General features: G+C 45.3%; 1 protein-coding gene and 2 long non-coding RNA genes across 4 annotated transcripts; 2 read left to right on the forward strand and 1 right to left on the reverse strand.

The window, feature by feature from the left end:
• Window positions 1-698: 698 nt before the first annotated feature.
• On the reverse strand, window positions 699-3306 carry LOC120680129 (L-type lectin-domain containing receptor kinase IX.1-like). Its single transcript, XM_039961750.1, has one exon. The coding sequence runs from the start codon at window positions 3156-3158 to the stop codon at window positions 987-989; it is 2172 nt and encodes a 723-aa protein (XP_039817684.1). The 5' UTR covers window positions 3159-3306; the 3' UTR covers window positions 699-986.
• Window positions 3307-3663: 357 nt separating this feature from the next.
• On the forward strand, window positions 3664-7698 carry LOC120679858. 2 transcript variants are annotated; one of them, XR_005677364.1, is made up of 5 exons: window positions 3664-3939; window positions 4035-4371; window positions 4816-4961; window positions 5042-5228; window positions 7374-7698. It is a non-coding gene; the product is annotated as an uncharacterized LOC120679858 (long non-coding RNA). The 2 variants fall into 2 exon arrangements; XR_005677363.1 differs by having other exon boundaries at window positions 3669-3939; window positions 4816-4914.
• A 1182-nt stretch (window positions 7699-8880) lies between these two features.
• LOC120679859 lies at window positions 8881-11664 on the forward strand. The gene is made up of 4 exons (XR_005677365.1): window positions 8881-9814; window positions 10377-10471; window positions 10771-10874; window positions 10976-11664. It is a non-coding gene; the product is annotated as an uncharacterized LOC120679859 (long non-coding RNA).
• The last annotated feature ends 9615 nt before the right edge of the window (window positions 11665-21279 follow it).

Below are 21279 nucleotides of genomic sequence, written 5' to 3' on the forward strand. Positions count from 1 at the left end.
ACAATTTTAATTCAAAAACTTTTCAACTGCAAAGTTGTAGATCGCGTCGAGAGATACAATGTTGATATAAAGTTTGTCTTCATTCGAGTTCATATGAAAAAATATAAATTATTTTTTGATATAAAGGTTTTAGATTGTCCTGTTTGGACTTAGATAAGACTCAAAACCAAATTTAGGGACTGGGATGACACGACTGGATAAATTTGAGGATCTAAACACATGGTTTATAAGTTTAGGAACTGGAATGACACAGTCGAACAAGTTTAGGGACCGGTGACACACTTTACTCTTTTCATAACGTTTATAGAGATCATCACGGATCTACAACTATGATATAAGACCCTTCCCCGGCAATTTGCAAAATTGTTCCTTTATGATCTATGTGCAGATTGCAGGCTCTCTTTTTTTTTTGAGGGGTCGATTGCAGGCTCTTAGAAGGTTCCCCATTGAGACAGGAGCATCTAGCAAAGGTTCAGCAAATTGCATTTCATCAATAGAACTTTCACTTGGGCTCCCTTCTTTATCACTGTCCTCACTAGAAGATTATGGATACTGTGTTGCCATCAGCTCCTTATTTAAGCTGCAGAGGAACAGAGACTATGTAATGCAACTTAGAGCCCTGCGTATTGTTGTTATTCAGCTGTCAATTAGTTTTCTCTAATGAATCTGAATCCCCTCTCCATGTGTATTCTGAAGAATTCAACAAAGGGAACACTCAAATTCATTCAGAATTTCAGCAATCTGTCCATCTATTGTCGTCACCACCTTCCTCTTGACAGGGCAGCTTCTGCTGGACACAATAATCTGATGAATGACAAATAGACACTCGAATTTGAAGTATCGCTTCCAGGGGAGGCGCATAGCGGGTGCAGGAGGAGCGAGGCGGGCGGCCGGGGCAGGCGCAATAGTGATGGCAACGGAATTAACGCAATTCGATTTTACAGTCTGTACTACCATAGACAACATCACAAGGTTGGAAAAACAAATCAAGCTAACTCTCTCGAATCTCGGAGCAAAGCCGTGGACGACGAGTCAGAAGAAACCTTGGAGTGGCCTGTCATTGTCGAAGAGGAGACACCACCGCTGTAGCTTTCGATGGACATGGCGCCGTACGCAGACCCGGCGAAGGAAAGATCTGACGACGCCGCCGTCTTGTACATGTGGCGCGGGAGCTCCGGCAGCCTGGCGTCCGGGGTCTGCAGGACGTGCGCGGCCTGCGCGATGGACGGCCGCTCGCTCTGGTCGGGGTGCGCGCACCAGAGCCCCACCACCAGCGCCCGCTCCATGCAGCGGTCGTCGTCCTCGCCGCCGCCCCTGAGCCGCTCGTCCGCCGCGTCAAGAGTCGCGCTCCGGCCGTAGAGGCCCCACACCCACTTGAGCAGCATGAAGGGCGGCCGGCCGCCCGGCAGCAGGACCACCGGGGAGCGCCCGGAGACGACCTCGAGGAGGACGACGCCGAAGCTGTAGACGTCGGCCTCGGCGCTCGGGTGGCGCGTGTTGACGAACTCCGGGTCGATGTAGCCCGCGGTGCCGAGCACGGCCTTGGTGGTGTGCGACGCCGCGCCGTGGTCGACGAGGCGGGCGAGGCCGAAGTCCCCCAGCTTGGCGCCCAGCGCCTCGTCCAGCATGACGTTGCTGGGCTTGATGTCGCCGTGCACCACGCACTGCTCCCACTCCTGGTGGAGGTACCGCAGCGCCGAGCCCAAGCCGAGGATGATCCGGAACCTTTCCGGCCATGTCAGGAACCTCTCGCTGCTGTGGAGATGCCTGTCGAGGCTGCCTTGGGCTACCAGCTCGTAGACGAGCAGGAGGCCGTGGCGGCTGTCGCACCAGCCCAGGAGCTGCACCAGGTTGCGATGCTTGAGCCGGCTGATGATCCGCACCTCCGCCTCGAACTCCTTCCTCCCCTGCGCCGACGACTCCGACGAGAACATCTTGATCGCCACCGCGCGGTCCTGGCCACTCACGGCGAGCGAGCCCTGGTAGACGCTCCCGAAGCCACCGCGACCGAGCTTCTGGCCCTCGGCGAAGTCGCCCGTGGCGGCGGCCAGCTCGCGGTACGAGTACCGCCTGGGGCCGCTAGCAGCCACCCCTCTCTCGAGCTCAGCCCTGTGCTCCTGCTCTTCGTAATCGCTGTCGCTTGATTCGCCTGGTCTCCTCCTGGATCTTCGTCGCCGCCATAGGACCAAGCCCACAGCTGCACATGCCGACAGAGATAGCAGAGGCACCAGCACGGGGATCAGGATTCCTCCGGCTTTCTTCTTGGAGGGGACAATCGGGTCATCAGGACTCTGAGTCTGAGGCGGCGGTCCTACGGGCGCGATTGTTGGCCGCTGCAGAGTGGAGCTGAATGACCATGACAGTATCTGGTGCTGCTCGCCTAACGCGCCGGTGGCCGCTGAGAAACCCACGGCGACATCCTCCGGCAGGTAGCTCCTCAGATCCACGGTCGCGTTGACGTGGTAGGATGTTGCGTTGATCTGGAGGTGGACGGCCAGCAACTGGGTGACGTTCTCGTACCTCACGGTGGCCACCATGGGGTACCCGGACGTCAGGTTGTGGGTCGGCGAGGTGGTGTCCGTGGACGCCGTGGAGGTGAGGGAGTTGACGTCGATGCCCACATGGTTGCCGCTGATGTCGGCGGGCTCCGCATTCTTGAAGGTGTCGAACTCGACGGCGACGATGGTGCCGTCGCCGGTGCCGTTGGTGTAGCCCGGGAGGAGGCCCAGCCTCCCGCCGCCGCTGTTGGCGGGGATGTCCGACTGGAAACTCCCGAGGAAGAAAGCCATGCCGTCTCCTGGCCAATTCGTGCTGGGGTCCAGAGTGATTTGGAAGCGGAAGGTGGTGGTGAAGCTAGCGACCTCGCCGGAGGCCCTGTCCCAGAGGGGCACCCTCTGCGTGTACTTCGCGCGGCCGGTGCTGTATGTGCTGCTCTGATCACGCCGGTTCTTGGTCAGCTCGAGCGTATCCGGGCTCAGGTAGGCGTCGCCGGTGCAGTTGATCAGCTGCGGCAGGTTGCCGGGGGCGCGGGGCTGGGAGAAGGTGAGGTTGAAGGACACCGAGCCAGCGGGGCGGACATGGATGGAGACGATAGAGAAGCAGCAGAGGCAGCAGGACATGACACGGAGGAGGGAGGGGCGAGACCTCACTGCGGCCATTGTTAAGTTCTTGGTTTGATGTTTGCAAGGAAGAAGGATGATTTCTCTCTATTTGGTGCGAGGGACGACACGCAAGCAGCGCGTGGACTCGGTCGGTCCTGCGAATTGAATGATCAATTGTCCAGCGCCTTGGGGGGTGTTTCGCGACGGAAATAAACAAAATAATGGGCCCCAATGCTTGGACGGGCAGCACATGGATGGCTCCAACCTCCACATTCTGCTTCTTACGTCGCTGGCGCGCCTCTCCTCTCCTCTCCTCGCTAATATAATGGACGGTTTCTATATATATCAATCGTACCATCATTGACCGGGTCAAATAAGTCGTCCTACGTGAAGCAGCAAGCATTGACCGCGACGGCGCACTTGTCTGCTGGAAGCGTTCTTCCGCGCACTTGTCTGCTGGAAGCGTTCTTCCGCGCCTAGATGTTGGTCTGCTACCACCATCGTCATGGCCGTCCCGACAACTTGAGGGGTTGGTACATGTAGCCCTGCAAGTGGGTCGGGTGCTTTTGGGTTTTTTTGGGTCGGGTATAGAGGTGGGTCTTATTGGTATGGGTTGGAATGGGTTCTGAGAGCTAACGGGTTGGGGCGAGTTGGGTTTTACTAACTGCGGGTTGGGTGCGGGTTGTGAGTGGGTCTTACCTAGCCTGGGTGACCGCGAGTCTCGTGACTCCTCGCGAGTCGCGAGTCCTTCGTTGTCGCCGCCGCAGGGAAGCTCCGCTCCGCTCTGCCACCTCCACCCTCCTCCTCCAGTCCTCGAGGGATTCAGATCCAGATCCAGGTTCTCTTCCTCCGGTCCTCCATCTCCTCTGCATCACCCTTCCCTAATCCTCCTCATTTTCCTCACTGGTTCACCTCTATTCATCTTCTTGCTAGATCTGCGGGGAGACTGCGAGGAGCAGCGGCGAGGTGTCGCCGGCGGATCGTCCATCCCCTCCTCCTCCATCGGGCCAGGCGATTCTCGGTTGCGCTCCTTTCTTTTTTTTTCTCCCCCTCCGGCGTGCTGATTCTCGATTCGTGTCCTGTTCTGCTGCTCTGCCGCGATAGGGCCGGGTCTTCAAGAACGGGCGGCGGCGTTTCTCTTGAGGCGAATTTGGCCTGCTGCGCGTTGGAGGGGTGCATCCAGTGGTTCCTTGACCTGGTGGACACGCTGTTCGTCGACGGCGGGCAGGATCTCTACATCAGGCTTGCAAAGTCTGAACTAGGACACTAGGTATGGCTGAATCCTTTGCTTGCTTCACGATGCACTGTTTCTGAATTCGACGCAATCTTACAGGTTACTATTGAAATAGATAATGGGTCAATACTATTACTGCAACTGCCAAACTTACACAAAATTTACCATGGTCGGTTGCACATGACCACCCTGTATATTTCTTTAAAGCCCACGAGCAACGACAGTAGCAGTTCCAACTCTGGTCATATTAATCAGTGGCATTATATTTCTCTTGAGTGAAAAAATTAACCGCGTTTGGCAGAGTGCAGAACCAACGTAAGTTTGCTAGATCTTGCATGATCTGTTGTCTGTGTGATCCAATCACACTGATGCTTCACCTGATCCTGATGCTTCACATATACTTTGATTCCAGTAATTTTAATTCCTCAATGAGAGAGTTGCTGAGAATTCCATTTAGTCTAAGTGAACTGCATATAACAGGTAGGAAATTCAGAATCATGGTGCTGCAGTAGCAATACTCTGCCATCTGTAATGCTACCACAGTCAAGTCCAACTCGAGATCTGTCACAAGCATTACCGGTATGGGCCTAGTAACTCATCTTAACGCCATCAGTTTGCAAATATGGGTATTTTATGTGCCTTTATTTATTATTATTGAAAGTGCAATGGATTATTGGTTGACATATACGGTGGTTATTATGCTTAGATGTCAACTTCTCATCCGACTGAGGCCTCAGACACCAATACAAGCAGCAATGATGACCATTCATCAGGAACACCAAATAGGAGGTCTAAAGTTTGGGAACACTTTGAGACAGAGTTGGTCGAGGTGGATGGTGCTCTGAAGGTTGTTTGCAGATACTGCAGCATGAAGATGGCTAGCGGAAAATCAGGTACAAATAGTTTGAGAAATCACATAAAAGATTCTTGTTGAAAAATTAGTGCAGATGATAGATAGATGTTTATTGCCACAATTCAGAAACAACCAGCGGGTCCATTTACCTTCAATCCTCAAATAAGTCGTGAGTTAATGATAACTTGGTGCATTCGGGCAGAGGTTGCATTTAATAAATTTGAGGACCCAAGTTTTTCACCATGGATGGCATCCTTGCAGCCCACATTTGATTGCATTGGGCGCCAAACAATCCGCAATGATTGTGTTTGTATGTATGGGAGAGTGAAGCAAACATTAGCAAGTGAACTGCAAGGTCTTGATTCTCACATATGCTTTACTTCTGATCTGTGGACATCTAACCAAAAGCTGGGATATATATGTCTAACAACCCATTATGTGGATGCTAACTTTGCCTTGCATAAGAAGATAATTTCTTTCAAAGCATTGAAGTATCCACATAGTGGTCTAGCCATTGAGGAGGCAATCACAAGATGTATGACAGAGTATGGAATAAAAGAAAAGATGTTCACTATCACCCTTGACAATGCATCAAACAACAACACAGCTTGTGACCTTTTGCAAGAAAGTGCCAAATCAGACTTGCTGTTTGGTGGTCAACATCTTCGAGTTAGATGCTGCGCTCATATTCTGAATCTTCTTGTCCAAGATGGTATGACTATTTCTGATGCAACACTTGAGATGATCCGGGATCTGATTAGGCACATTAACTCCTCACCGAGAAGAATCCAAAGTTTCAACGAGATAGCTGAAAGAGAGAGTCTTTCTCCAAAGGCTGGTTTGGTTCTTGATATTCCGAACCGTTGGAACTCAACTTTTGATATGATTGTTGAGGCTGTGAAGTACAGGAGCATGCAGAAGAGGTATGCTGCATCAAATCAAGAACATTTTCCATCAAATGATGACTGGATAAAAGTTGAGGCTATAGGTGATTTTCTTGAGGCTTTCGAAGAAGCTACATGGGCGTTCTCAGCTGATAGATATCCTACAGCACACACTTTTTTGGATAATGTTCTTTGCATTCATGAAGCTTTAAAAAATTCAGAAATGCAAGCTAATGAAGCCATACAAAATTTGGGTAGAGCAATGGAAAGCAAATTCAGCAAGTATTGGGATGGGAACTATAATATGACCCTTGTTATTGCAACGGTACTTGATCCAAGAAAGAAGATGGACTTCTTGGAATTCTTTTATCAGAGGGTGTGCAACTACTTTGTTGATATTGAGACAAGCATGACTTCAGCTAGAGAATGGATGACTAAGTATTTTAGGAAATATGAAGAGATTGTTAGGACAAATGTGTAGATCTAGTGTATACTACTGTATCTAGAGGCATTATGGGATCGCCTGTGCTAGCTAAAAGAAGAATGCACCAAGAGTTTGCCCACTTTAGAAAACAAAAGAGAGCTAGCAATACTCAAAAATCGGAACTTGATGCATATCTGGAAGATGAACATGTGAGAGATGATGAAAACTTCGAGATCTTGAGTTGGTGGAAGACAAATAAAGACAAGTATCCTGTCCTATCAACCATGGCACGAGACTTCCTTGCAATTCCATTGAGCACTGTGTCTTCCGAGTCCGCATTTAGTTTGAGTGGCCGGATTCTTAGTGATAATCGGAGTTCAATGACACCTGAAACCCTTTGAAGCCCTTGTTTGTGTTAAGGATTGGCTGTATAAGCTCCGAGGCAATGAAGACTGCTCTCAGATTGTGGTTGACTAGCACATGTCAGTACATTATTGGTTACTAGAGGGGGCGAACTTGTATCTCTGTTTACCATTATTGTGCTGTAAAGTTTTCATGTTGTATTTCTGGGGGAGATCATGTGCTGTAAAGTTTTTATCTTTGAGAAATTTCCTCAAGTACTGTAACTTGAAACCAGTAAAATAGGCTGCACCTGCATCTTCAACTGAGATAACCTAACATGTTTGCTTCTTTCCAATCTTGATTCACTTGTTTAGTGCTGTTCTGGACTAACAGTGACTGAACGTGACTGTATAGATTAAGGACAGTTATATTGTAGACTAATATCAAGCTGAAACTTAGGTGTATTGTTACAATTAAAGAGGCTATATTCCTGAGTTGTACACTCTTCATAGTTATTTGTTCTACATTATTTCAGAATCACTGAAGAGGCGTACAAGGGCCATGGCTGCAGGAACGTTGAATAGAGTGTCGAGTCTCGTTGGAGGAGCACTACAAGACTAGATGAATTTTTATAATCTATTAAGCTAATTCTGTAATCTGTGGTTTAATATGGCTCATCATGTCATGTTACTCTATGGAAACTCTGAATATGAGCATCACATCTACTTTGGGGACGTTGGAAATTCGTGCATGTTATTTGCCTGCTATTATTAGCTGAAGTTCTGCTAGAGACAAATTAGTGCTGTACTGGTCTCCTTGTTAGTTAAAAGTAATTTTTATTATTAAGTCAATATTTTTCTTGTTGCCTTGTTCTAGAATAATATTGGATAATTATTAGTTGGACTCATTCCTGCAGCAATGTCGATGACTTCTTACATACTCCTGTTCATGCTTATCCCTTTATATTGTATAATTATTGTACGTGTTGCCAATGCTCCACTACTGGTTGTTTTGGAATGGGGTGTATCCATGGCAACTCCACGGGAGCAGCCCCATGGCAACCCAAGACATGGTGGGTTGAGTTGGGTTGGGGATAATTTGATTTGGAATGGGGTGGGGTGGAGTAAGAAAAAAACATATTTGCTTTGGATTGGGGTGGGAATGGGTTGGATTTTTGCCCATTAGCAGGGCTAGTACGATGGAGGCAGCAGCATATTGTTTCTTTATTTCTACTAGTGGTAGCGCATAGTCAGTGTAGTGTGCTACTATTGTCAGTCCTGCTTACCTCGACAATGTTCGTCCTCGGTCTTATCCTCTTTGCTATAGTTGAGAGCGGGTGACAGGCAAATCCAAGGTGAAGCGCGTTTCCGACAGGGATACATCGGCTCTTCTCCTCTCCGGGCGCTGGCGCCGGTGAGGGAGGGGAGTCGGCGAATCTCCGTTCGGATTTGTATAGGGTAGGTTGGTTTGTACCTTCTCCTAGGGTGTGCTCGCCGTCGTGCTGGCGGTGGAGCTTAGGTTTCCTGCCAGCAGCTGCATGGTCGAGGTGATAAAACTTCTGTGGAATAAGCTCCCCCGGCTCTTCCTCTACCTTGCCTTCTTCTGCTTCGTGGCCGGCGACGAGCTTGTGGGGTGGGGCTTCTTCGGATCTGGTGACCTAGTCGGAGCTCCAGATCTGGATGAGCCATGTATAGGGGTCTTCGTTTTCTTTCTCCCTTGCGAAGGGGAGAAAGCTCCGGCCTTCCTTGTCAGGAAGGCTATTTCCTGCGTTGCTGGTGGGTCGGCTGTGGCGTGGGCTTTGGGTTTCCCTGGGCTTGCATTGACTTCTAGTGTTGGGCTCGCCGGACTTGCTTCTCTGTTTTCGATGACGAGGCGACAGCCGATGTCCTTTCTTCTATTCACATCCGCACTTTGACAGGAGGTCTGGGGTGGTGGCTCTTGCGGCAATACCAATGCTTGGAGTCCCTTGTTGGTGGAAGTAGAGACCTTTTGCTGACGCCTTTTATGGATCAACACACAAACACGCAAGGTCACGCCATGCGAGGAGGGGCTCGATGCAGCGCCTTCTGCGTGGAGCGGTTAGGCCGGCTAAGGGGACCGGTCAGACCGGTCGCCCTTGAACACCAGCGACGACCGACGAACGCTGACCCGGGAGGGACCCCGTCAGGGCAAGCACACGCAGGGTTGTTTTAGGATCGGCAGACCACCTAGAATGCCTTCAAATGTCGCGGAGACGAAGGAAGAACAACAGATAGAGGTTGAAAAGCTAGAGTTTAGAGGAAAAGATAAAGACGATAAAAAGTAGAAGTTGTCAATATTTTTAAGATGACAGGCCTACTCAGCGAGCTGACAGCACCAACATGACCAATGGAGGTGATGCTATTCCACGCCATGATGGATGCACCAATATGGCAATGAAGGTGATGTTTTTTTACTATTTGTCTGTTAGATTTGATCCACAAATTGAATGCATTCGTACTGCCTGCCATTTTTAGATGGATCTACCCAGAATGATGACAACACCATTGTTGGTGATGGAGCTAATTGCATTACCCATCTAGATAGACACAACTAGATGGCCACCGAAGGTGAGAGTTTGTTCATTTATTTGCCATATAGCATATTTCCTTGTTAGTTTGTTTGCTAATTGCTACTGGTTTGTTTGATTGAATGACCATCTTGGATCAACTTCAACTTACTAATTGCAACTTCTATGTGCATTTACATCACGGAGAAGAGGCATGGGACCGAGGAGTTAATATGGGACATGGTCTCCAGAGGTTGACCTGAGCTCATGGTGCCAAACTGCCAGTTGTCATAACTGAATGGAATATAAGGCCCGTGGAACCTAAGATTGCTGCAATGTATGCAACTGAATGCAACATTATAGTCAAGAATCATATTCTTGTGTTCAAGCACGGGAAGGAATACAAGAAGCATCCTGCGCTGATTGAACTGTGTTTGGAAAGACTTCGTGTAAGTACCTTGCCCTAATTTAATTGCAATAATAACTATTCTATACTACAATTATATTGCCAGTATACTCCTAGATGTGGGCAAATGATAGTTGCACCTTATACAATTATTTTTCACTAGAATCTGGGCAAATGTAAATGTAACTATACCTTTTTAGCTACTGGATTTTAGATAAAAATTTTTAGTTACTGTAATTTCTTATTGCAAGCTATTCATTGTCTCAGTTACAAAATTTCTTATACATGCTCTAACATATGGATAGGCAAAGTTTGGCATCGACACTAGTAATGCAGTACAACAGTAGTCAGAAAGGGTTGTTTGGAGATGATGCAATCTATAGTTTGCCAGCAATGATACAAGCTGAAAAAAGAATTCTTTGATTCTGTTCCTCTACATCTGGTTAGGAAAACTTCTCATGTAAAAGTGATGAGTAATGAATAGTGGATTGACCTTATGGAATCATGGATGACTCCCCAAAAAATAGTATTTTCCAGAAAACAGAACTCTATCCTTGTACAAGTTAATCTTTCACGTTTCTTACATGTATTGTCTTTTGATGCAGGAGGCAAGTAAAAAGAACAGAGAGGACCAAGCTGATATAAAGTTTCACCAAACCACTGGCTCCGCTAGCTACCCAGTTTATGTAGAAAAAAATTGGTAAGTTAGCTATGTTAATATGCACTTCATTTATTATGTTGTTTTCTCATATATAGCTGTTGTACTGAAAGGTTTAGCTTGCCAACGGCTGATCCAAATCTCATTATGTTCAGTCATGTCTAAGCTTAATGATATTTCTAGTTCCATAAGATGCTAAGACCATTAGTTCTTGCTGCACTAATATAAATGTCTACTTGGTGTTCTTCAATTTGTTGCCATATTGCTCCATTTAAATGTTCTAGCTGTGACCAATATGAAGTGTGTGACCAAGTGTACCACCATGTAAATATTGTTTCCAGGGTGATGAGTACAAGGATAAAGAACTGATGCCTTTGATTTGTTCAAGATGTGCCACTACAACAACAAAAAGAAAGGATACACGCCTCCTGTACAGTCTGCTATTGTAAGACAACCTTCTAATGGTGCTCTTGAGAGATGCTTATTTTCAAATATCTTGTGATCATAAACCAGTTTTCTAATGTTTGCTGCTTTCATCTTTGCTAGACTGAAATGGAAAACCAGCTGGCTGCACCAACAGAAGATGGACAACCCAAGTCTGCAACCCAAGTTGTACATGTTGTGCTTCATCAGAACACAAAAACCAATCACTTCCTTATGAATGTGGGCATCCAGATTGCAAAGCGTAGGACTACACTACAATATGTTCAAGCAGAATTGGAGGTGGAGAAAAGAACAAATTCTGAGCTTCGATTGATAGTCAACAACCAGCATGAAGAAATGGATGGTTTGTCAAAGCAAGTCCAGGAAACAGAACAAACAAGAATCAAAGACCAAGAGGAGAATCAGAAGAAGCTAGCTGAGTTGTTCTGCCACGCCAAAATGGACAAAGCTGAGCATATGGTGGTCTAGTAGCTTTTGGGTGAACTTCATCTTTTGCAGGAACCAAACTTTGCTGCTGCAGCTTCATATTTTGTTGGATTGTTACCTTTCGGTCCAACTTCAACCAAACTTTGCTGCTGCTGGTTCATATTCTTGATGAAACCTATCTTTTGTTGTTTCTGGTCAATTGTGTTGTCTTGGAATGTTACTAGTTCTGACTGATAGATGGGAAAACTGTATGTCATGCAAACCTTATTCATGTGAATTTGGGCTGGAATCGTTATTGTGAATTCTGGATTGGAAATCTTGTTAATTGATAATTAATCTTGGGCTGAAATCTTATTAGCTAATAATTAATCTTGTGCTGAAATCTTGTTAGCTGGTAATTAATCTAGGGCTGAAATCAGGCCCAACTTGGTGGCCAACTCTAAATTGCACTGTGCTGCTGACGTCACTCACCATGTCACCTGCCATGTCGATTGCCACGTCACCTGCCATGTCAGCACCACTTTCCATGTCATTGCCATGCCAGCAGCCATGTCATTGACCACGTCAATTTACACATCATCATTGCTATCCACGTCATCGCCAAGTCAATAGCCACGTCATCCTCCATGTCCTCAATGTGTGACAAGGCAATTGAATCTGTGACAAAAATTATATTATTTGTAATGTTTATTTTTGTCATATAAAATGGGCTTGGGTTGGGCTTTGGGGGCTCGGGGACATTCTATGACGGTTTCAAAACGTCATGGATCAAGCAATCCATGACAAAATTTTAAAGAACGTCACGAGGTGTGATGTGTGACGCTCAATACATGACGCAATTTGAGATCGTCATAGATATTGTTTTATGACGGGTTTTTAGTGATCTGTGACGAAATTTAATTGCCATGGATTAACAAATTTTTTGTAGTGTTGATCAGAATAGTTATTGGAAACGAACAATAATCTGTTTCAAATAATTGATCTGAATAGTTAAAAGATTTCATCCTAGTTTATTTTGATCTGGTGTTCTTGGTACTATGTTTTGTGTTTCTCCAACCGGATTGTTCAAGTGCAGAGTAGAACATTGGAAAATATAAAATAGAACGGATGTTTTTACTTACTCCAATTTAGTACACTATATGTCATACTGATTCATAAACCTTCTGATATCTGAAACTTAATGACAGATGGACCGGCTTATATGTGGTTGTACATACATCTTTGTACTAAGCATTATGTTTCAAATTGATCTATTTGTGCAGTACCATAATGACTAGGGTTTTTTGGATACTTGCCATTACAACTTTGCAAACTTTGAAGACTGCCATTACAATTCAGGTTATAGAAAAATTGCCATTACAATTCTAGAATCCACTGAACCATGCCCTGATCTACGTTTCCCTCATGCATAGGCCCACCTGCAGCCTTCGTATAAACATATAGGACCGTATTGCCCCTGGTAGCGCTCGGCCCCCGTTATCTCCAGCCCCGTTCTTCTCCGGCGGTTTTCCTCATTCTTCCCCCTTCCCAGTCGCAGTACCGTGGCACCTGACATTGCCGTTGCCACCTTCTAGTCCTGGTGTCGCGGCCGCCTTCTGCTACTGCTGCCGCAACCACCTTGTGCTCCTGCCACCGCCGCCTCCTTCTGCTGCTGCCGCCACCGCCGCTGCATTCGGCTGTTGCCTTCACCGCCGCATATTGCTACTGCGGCCACGCCCGCGCGCCTTCTGCTGCTGCTTCTACCGCCCCCGCAGACACCCGCACCGATGAGTGGAAGCCAGGTTAGGGGAGCGGCAGCGGTAGACTCCAGCTCGGCGGATGGGGGGGTTCCAGAGCCCGCACCCTCTCCTGAACTGCTCGAAATGTGGAGTCCAATTGGTACGAATCATAAGCAAACAACGTGCCACTTTTGGCCAGGCCTTCGTCAAGTGCCCAAACAACATCAAAGTAAGTCAATTTGTGTTCAGATTACATTTTCTTGGATGGTTTTCATTTGGCTAGGGTTTCATGGGTTGCAGGGTGATCCGACAACATGTGGCATCATCATGTCGGAGGCACAATATGAGGCATGGCTACGCAAACCAGAACAGCAGCAGCAAATTCAGTCGAAGATGTATTTGTGCTCAGGTGAAGGAGGACATGAGTCTATCGACCACATTTTGGACCTCAAGGAAGAACTAAATGAAGTGAAACAAAAACTAGACAGTGTTGTGGCTGATCTTTGGGTGGTGAAGGTGCAAGTTCAGAAGATGAAGATGGATTATGTTGTTGTAGCAGCAGTGTGTGTAGGTGTAGCTATTGGTTGTCTTATGAGCAAACTTTAGTAGTAGTGAAAAGTGGGCAATTTGACTTGACCCATTTGAATTCTTTTGGTCGTGATATGACGTAAAGCCTAGTGCTTGAAGTTGATGAATGAATCTGAAAGTTTGTTGAACTAGTATGTTGAACTCATGAATGGTTTTAGCAATTCAACTCTGGCAATACCATACTGACTAATTCAGTTTGGCAATAGGATGTCATGACTGAAACTGACAATACCAGTGACTAAAACTGAGAATACCATGTCTGAATCCAACAACATTTAACAGTTTGAACAAGTAGGCATGAAAATTCAGCATGGCAATAGGATTGCATCAAACTCCAAGTAACAGTACCATTCATTCACAAAAGCATTCAGCTTGTTCAGGGTTTGAAGCATTACTGGCTTCACAAGCCATTGCATTACATTACAAAAGGCACCATAATGGCAGAATGTCTTGACAAGCTGTTACACTACATAGAGGACTTCCTTCACTAAGCATCAGAAAATAGATCCTTCAGGCTTCTCACAACCTTTGCTGCAGGAGCAGCAGCTTCCTTCTTCTGCTTCTTTTTGGCTAGTGTGGCCTTCTTTTTGGGGGTTTTCTTCTTCTTGGGGGTTTTCTTCTTCTTTGGTGCATTTTTCTTAGGCGCTTTGTTCCCCTTGGATGGTCCACCATCATTGTTGGCAGCATCTTCCATTCTCTTCCTATAGTTTCATTTTGTAGTTAAACAGATGTTTGAAATAAAAAGCATATAACAATAATGTTTTGGAAGTGAGGGAGTACCTTTTATTGTTGGTGGCAGTCTCACCATCTTCTCCTACCATCTCAAGCTTGCATGTCTTGGCGAAGTGCCCAAAACCTCCACACCGCTTGCATTTTACCTTTTTTTTGTTGGCCCTTTTCTCTAGGCACCCTCTTTGCCTTAGAAACTTTGGCCTACCTGGTGCTCTTCCCAGCAAAGGTGGGAAAACTTTGAACCCAAGATCAACTTCAGGCCATTGGGATCTATCTGGCATTGCATCAACTCTACCTTCATAGGCTGCTCTGAACTTAGCAACTGAGTAATACTCATGCACAAAATCAGTTATCTTCATACCTCTGTTGGACAGTATCCATGCCAATGCATGCTTGCATTGCTTGCCAGTTACTTGCCATTCCCTGCAAGAACACTTTTTATTTTTAAGATCAACTGTGTGCCTTCTCTGGTTATTCCAATCATCTAGCAGTTTCTCCTCAGCAAAGTCATCATCACTGACTTTAACCTTCACAACTTTGAGATTGTTGCTTATAAGGTTCAAATCCTTCAGGACACCAGGAAGGATCCCATCTTCCCATTTCTGTGCAATCTTCTTTCTTAAGTACCTCTTTTCCATTATGACCTCTCTTATCCTGTCAAGTAACTCATGTAGATGAAGTCCTTTCGAGTCCCTGATCTGAGCATTGAAGCTCTCACTGACATTATTAGTTAAATAATCACATTTACTTTCCTCAGAGAAGCCACATCTGTACCATATCCTAGAATGATGCTCCTAAAGGTAGTCAATTGCATCTGGAGCAAACTCAAATATTTTCTTCATGTGCCACTTGAACAGGCCTTCTGTGTAGCTCCTTGCAGCAGGGTACAGATGGTCAGTGAAAACATCCCCTGAATATTGTTTCATGAAGTTTTTGTACATGTGCCTTGTGCACTCCCTATTTTCAGCTTGTGGAAAGCCCCCACAACTGTCTCTAACCCTTTACATGCATCTGAACATATAACTAGTCCTGGAGGGTCTCCTATGACATTGATCAAATTATCTAGGAACCATTTCCAATTGTCCTCGGTCTTTGAGGCAAACACACCAAATACAATTTGATACAACCAGTTGTGCCCATCAACACCTGTAGCTGAAGCCAACTGTCCAGTATACTTTCCATTAAGAAAAGATGCATCTACTCCTACAAAAGGTCTACAACCAGCTAGGAATCCATCAATGCATGGCTTCAAAGCAACAAAAACCCTCTTGAACCTATTCTTCTTTCCAAACTTCTCCAACTCTATCTGTACTCTACTTCCAGGAGAACTTATTTGCAGCAGTGCAGCCCAATTGAAAAGAGGTTGAAAGCTTTCCTCGTACTTACCATGTGTTTGTTCCAAAGCTACCTTCAAACCAGACCAGGCTTTAGAGTACTTAAGCTTTATTCCATATTCACTCTCCAATTTTTCTTTTGCATCCTTTGCTCCCTTTGTTGGGTTCTTCTTAACCCATTCTCCAAGCCTATCTGCACACCAGCCCTGACTGGCCATTTTTCCTTCTCTTAGCTTGGTGGTAGGACAATTGTGGTTTGCTGGTAGCACTTTGATCTACAATCAAATATGACAATAAAAAATGTTATCCAAAATTGATATATCAAAAATCAGAAAAGAAATGTTCACAGAAACAAAGGTCCATAAAGAATTACAAAAATAAATCTACCTGCACAGTTTTCTTATAAAAAATTGTGGAAGCATGTATGCGCCAAGGGCATCCCTCAGCAGCACACTTTGCTATGAATCTTTTCTTATCACTTTTGTAACCAGCAGTTGCAAACTCGAACCCAGTCTTCACAGCATAATGCCTTATTGCTTTTCTGAATGTATTGGTATCAGGAAACAACTCCCCCTTCACAATTTTTGGGTTCTCAGGGTCATGCAATACATTGATCTCCAATGGATCAGCATCGTCCACCTCTGCCTTGACGTGAACAAACTCATCAGATGGATCAGCAGTACCATTAATGTTAGCATCATCAAATGGTTGTGGCTGGGCAAACTGAGTTGGCTGTGTAGTTGGCCCTTCAACATACATGGCATCATCATCAATGCCCACATATTCCTCAGCATTATAAAAAATATCTTGCTCTCTAGCTGCCTCTCTATCTGCCTCTACCTTATCAGCTGCCTCTGGATTCTCAGTAGCAGCAGCACTAGTGGGTTCTTTAAGCTTGCTAGCATCATGACTTCCTAATTCAGCTGCATCCTCGGGAGGAACCACACAAATAGGCTCTAGTGCATCAAACTCATGTTCCAGACAAGTAGAACTATCAAATACACCTACTACTATCTGGCAGGTCTTCTCCACATTATACATTTCAAACAGATCTATCATTTGTATTTCATTAACTAGTCTGACATCCTCATTCAACCTTTTGTCAAAGAACCAAACAGTGGGTGTCTGGTTACTGCACAGGTTCAGTTCACTTGTCAGATGTTCCAACAACATCTCTAGTGTCGGTGAACCATACTCCACATCCCACTTAAACACCCTGCCTTTTGTGTATGATTTCCTACCACTCGTGTCTTTGGAAGCAAAGCCTTTGACTTTAAGCTCTATTGCAAACATCCCAGCCCTAGCAATCAGTAAAACAATCCCCAAATCAAAGTCTACCATGCACAATTATTCAACACTAGCAAGCTAATCAGCAAGATCGAGACGAAGATGCAGTACCTGCTATTGCTGTCCACCATTGCAGCCATCCAGGGGGAGGTGCCCAGAGGCGCGGAGCCTGTGCCTCCCGCCATCAGGGGGCCTCCATCACCAGCAGCGCCTGGATTCGCCACCGCAGCCACCACTTGCGCTCGATTTGCCGCGCCGGCACTCGCGCCTCGATTTGCCGCCGCCGGCAACTGCGCCTTGGTGGGGGCTAGGGTTCGTCGAATGGAAGAAAGGAAGTGGGTTCAGCATCCCCTGAATCGTCGCTATCTTATTCTCTCTCTCTCGCGTACAACCGTCCAGGGGCAATACGGTCCTATACGTTTATACGAAGGCTGCAGGTGGGCCTATGCACGAGGGAAACGTAGAGCAGGGCATGGTTCAGTGGATTCTTGAATTGTAATGGCAATTTTGCTATAACCTGAATTGTAATGGCAGTCTTCAAAGTTTGCAAAGTTGTAATGGCAAGTATCCAAAAAAACCCTAATGACTAATCCCCAATGGAGGTTTTAATTATTTCATATCCTTTTCCTTGAAGATTTATTTGGATGCAAAGATGCTGCTGCATCGTAGATGGAAGTACGTACTATGCGTGTGATCGAGGATAATAGCAAGATTTCCGGCAAGCTAATAATAGCTCGTCCTCATCTTCATCTACATTCGGCTATTGACTGCCTGAATTTCACAGTAGGGTTCTTTGTGTTGAGCGTGTCCTATCATAGTATTCGATGAGTTGGCAGTCACAATATTATAATACCAATATGCTTGTATTGAACACCATGATTGAGATGTGGCTTCGTCACAAGATGTTTATAGTCAAACTGTAATGCACTTGTTTTAAGATCAGGGCTGAGATGAATTAGCGCTTGTAAGCGCAATATATTCGAATTTGTGAATTGTGATTACTGTATGCTTTGGTACAATTAGCTTGTCACTTGCTAGTACATGGCCATAGGTGTAGGTGGTTGGACGTGTAGTCCAATACCTGGACATGAAATTATCTTGACGTGGCCATATAGATTTGCTTTCCTTTAAGCGCATGTGAATTATCAACAGGGCTCACGTCCAAACCACACATGCGGTGGAAAAAACCAGAGGCGAGAACCTGAAGAGAGGGTGTTCGTTCAAAAACTCGAAGTAACCAACCCAGAAAACCAACCACCACTACCGGAACTTGGCAAAGTTTGCACATGCCGTGTGCCAGAGTTTTGCCGAGTGTTGTGCCTTCGGCACTCAGCAATCATGCATTTTCCGGTAGTGCACCGATCCTGAAGATTAAACCAACCGACCCCTGGAGAGAGAACCGGTTGAGGGACGGCCGGACGAAGGGCCGGACGGAGGGCGTGTTGGGGCCTTGGTCCCTCGGAGGCTGGCTCGGGTATGGAATAAGTATTCCATACCCAGGGCATTGAATAGCGGTGTCATATATATATATAGTACTGAAATAATGATGTGTTTAAACAATACTAGTAGGAGGCAACAGCTTGGTATATTATTACACTGCTTATTAACACACGCAGACGGTAAGCGTGCACGCGTACAAACACAAACGCAAACACACACACATATAAATGAACGTGGACATCGTCTAGCTTGATAGATGCATCATCATGTATATAATAATTAAGGCGGAGTTAATAAGGACTTAACGTAGGACCAGAAGTTGTTGAACACAGAAAGAACAAACTCTAACACAACGTACCGTAGTGACGGTTTTCGACATGTGCCAATTCCAATCATAGGAATGTTACCCAGAGAATTGATGCCTTCGGACTCCTTAAGGATCGCAACTGCAAGAAGAATCATCAAGACGGCAACCGCAATTGCAATGGAGCGAGCAACTGGAAGCAGGACCAGGAAAAGGCCCAGACCAAAGGCAACCAACAGGCTTCTTCCAGAATGCCACATCAAGCCGTATGCAAAATTAATGAGGCGGAAGCGGTTGTTGGTCCCAGCGGGCACCCCGGCATAGAGCAGGACGGAGGTAGCCAAGAGAGACAAGCCGAATGCCAGGGCGTCGGAGAGGATAAACGCATCAAAAGCGTAGCTTCTCCGGGGCCCGGCAAGCACCGGTGTGCCGGCGACACCACCAGCAGCGGCGGCGTCGCCGGCTGATCGGTAGCCTCCAGGCAAAGTAAAAGCTGATGCGAATGTCACGGTGGTAATGACGGAGAAAAGGGCCAGGACTTGCGCTGCATCTGTCAGATTCTCCGACATCTTCTCCTCGTCTTGGTCAGGAAACTTAGTACTGGTTGGTGGCTCCAGCCGGTACTAAATGTGGCGCGTTAGTACCGGCTTGAGCTACCAACTGGTACTAATACGCCCACTATAAATTGGTGTTTTCTTCCTCCCCGAGCCCGAGCCAGTGCCATTTCACCAGAGAAGCTCGAGCTTGGGGTTGTTCTTCCCCCTAGAGAGTTGCTGCCATTTTTTCTAGTTTTAGTGAGTGTTCTAGTCATCCAAGTGCGCCAAAGGTTTGCAACTTCATCCTCTCTTCATTGATAGTCTTTATTCTTCGTTTTATGCTCCATAGTTAGAGAAATTTGTGACTTTTGAAAATAGTGAGGATGAGGATGATTTCTTTGATTTATGCAATGATTTGAGATATATAGAACCAATGACTTGAATGTGGGAGTAGGTTTGTTGGCTAGGTTGAATATGGATAATTTATAGAGATATTTTTCAATCATTTTCTATATATTAGAAATGACCGTAACATATTTTTTATTTTTAGATTCAGATCGATGAGCACGTGGATAGTAGAACTTTTTAGAATGAGTGTAGACACTTCATGTGATTGTATTCATGTGATCGTAGTAGATATGACCATAATGTGGATAGTTAAACTTTTTATAATGAATTAATGAAAGAATTATAATATACTTTTTTATTATGAATTGATTATTTTGACACTCTAGTGATGTATTTATTCAGGCTCATATTGAAACCATCTAGAAGCTAAAAAAATCTTTATTTCGAAACAAGTATACGTCATTAATCTCCATCCAACAGTGATGGCACTACCTTTCGGGGATACACGATGCGCTATATGGACGTCGCGAATTGGCTCGTCGCATCACCAGTACTTCCGATTAATACGAAGACAGCATTTGACGCAGTCAGCGTGGCCGTTGTTGCACTGAGAGCATATCAACGAGCACGCTGCCTGTGCCAAGTGCTGTGTTCCTATTAACCGGAAATGTTGGTGCTGCGACTGGCCGATTGGTGACATCCTTGTACCGCACCGTGTCCCACTGAAAGGTATTGTCATCACCGCAGGGTCGAAGTTACCGACATATACATTTTTGAAATAATGTTTTTTTTCTACTAGATGATTTCTGGATATTGAAAAGAGTGTTCGCCTAAAACTGAAGGGTGTCAAAATAATTAGGAGATATAGAGATTTATTTCAATTAATTAGATATTTATTTCAATTAATTGATTTAAGTTTTTCTAATTGAGAATTAATGTGATTTTGTATTGTAGTTCACAGACACTTACCAGCAAGTGTGAAATATAAACGAAGTAGTGTTGCTATTGGGGCATTAGTCACATTGTGCCTGCTCTGTCACAGCTCTTTCCAGACCCTTTATTATGTAGATAGGGGTGAGGTCATGACCGAAGAAGAATAAGGGCTTAGACAGAGCTGTGACATAGCACGGCACACAATGATAACTAATGCCTCAATAGCAACTCTAATTTGATAACATTTCAGACTTGGTGGTAATAAGGGTATACTTTAATTGTAATTGTGAGAGCAAATTATTATTTTATTGTAATTATAATTATTATTTTATTGATGTATTGTAATTGTGAGATTATAGACACTTACCGGCAAGTGTGACATTGTAATTGTAATAGTAATTAATATTTGCATTGTAATTGTAAGAGTTTTTTCAATCAATTTGAAATTAATGTGATTTATTTTAATTAATTTATTCAGATTTTATTGTAATTGTAAGAATTTATAATGTTGTGAAAAATAATAGTGTTTTCCAGTAAAATACGGCTTCAGCAGCTGGAGGGAGTGGCGCCGGTGGGGGTGATCTTTGTCCTTTTGGAGAGAAGGGCACAACTCCAATAGGTCGTCGGTGCAAAAAACCTAGCGCTTTTCATAGGGCAGCGCTCTGTTATTTGGAAAAAGAATATAGAGAATGTGTGGCAAGGGGCGAGGAATCTCCGTTTGATTTTGAGGATTTGTTGCGGCGTTATGGTTCCTCACCAC

Source organism: Panicum virgatum, chromosome 6N (assembly GCF_016808335.1).
Source record: "Panicum virgatum strain AP13 chromosome 6N, P.virgatum_v5, whole genome shotgun sequence".
Taxonomy (NCBI): Eukaryota; Viridiplantae; Streptophyta; class Magnoliopsida; order Poales; family Poaceae; genus Panicum; species Panicum virgatum.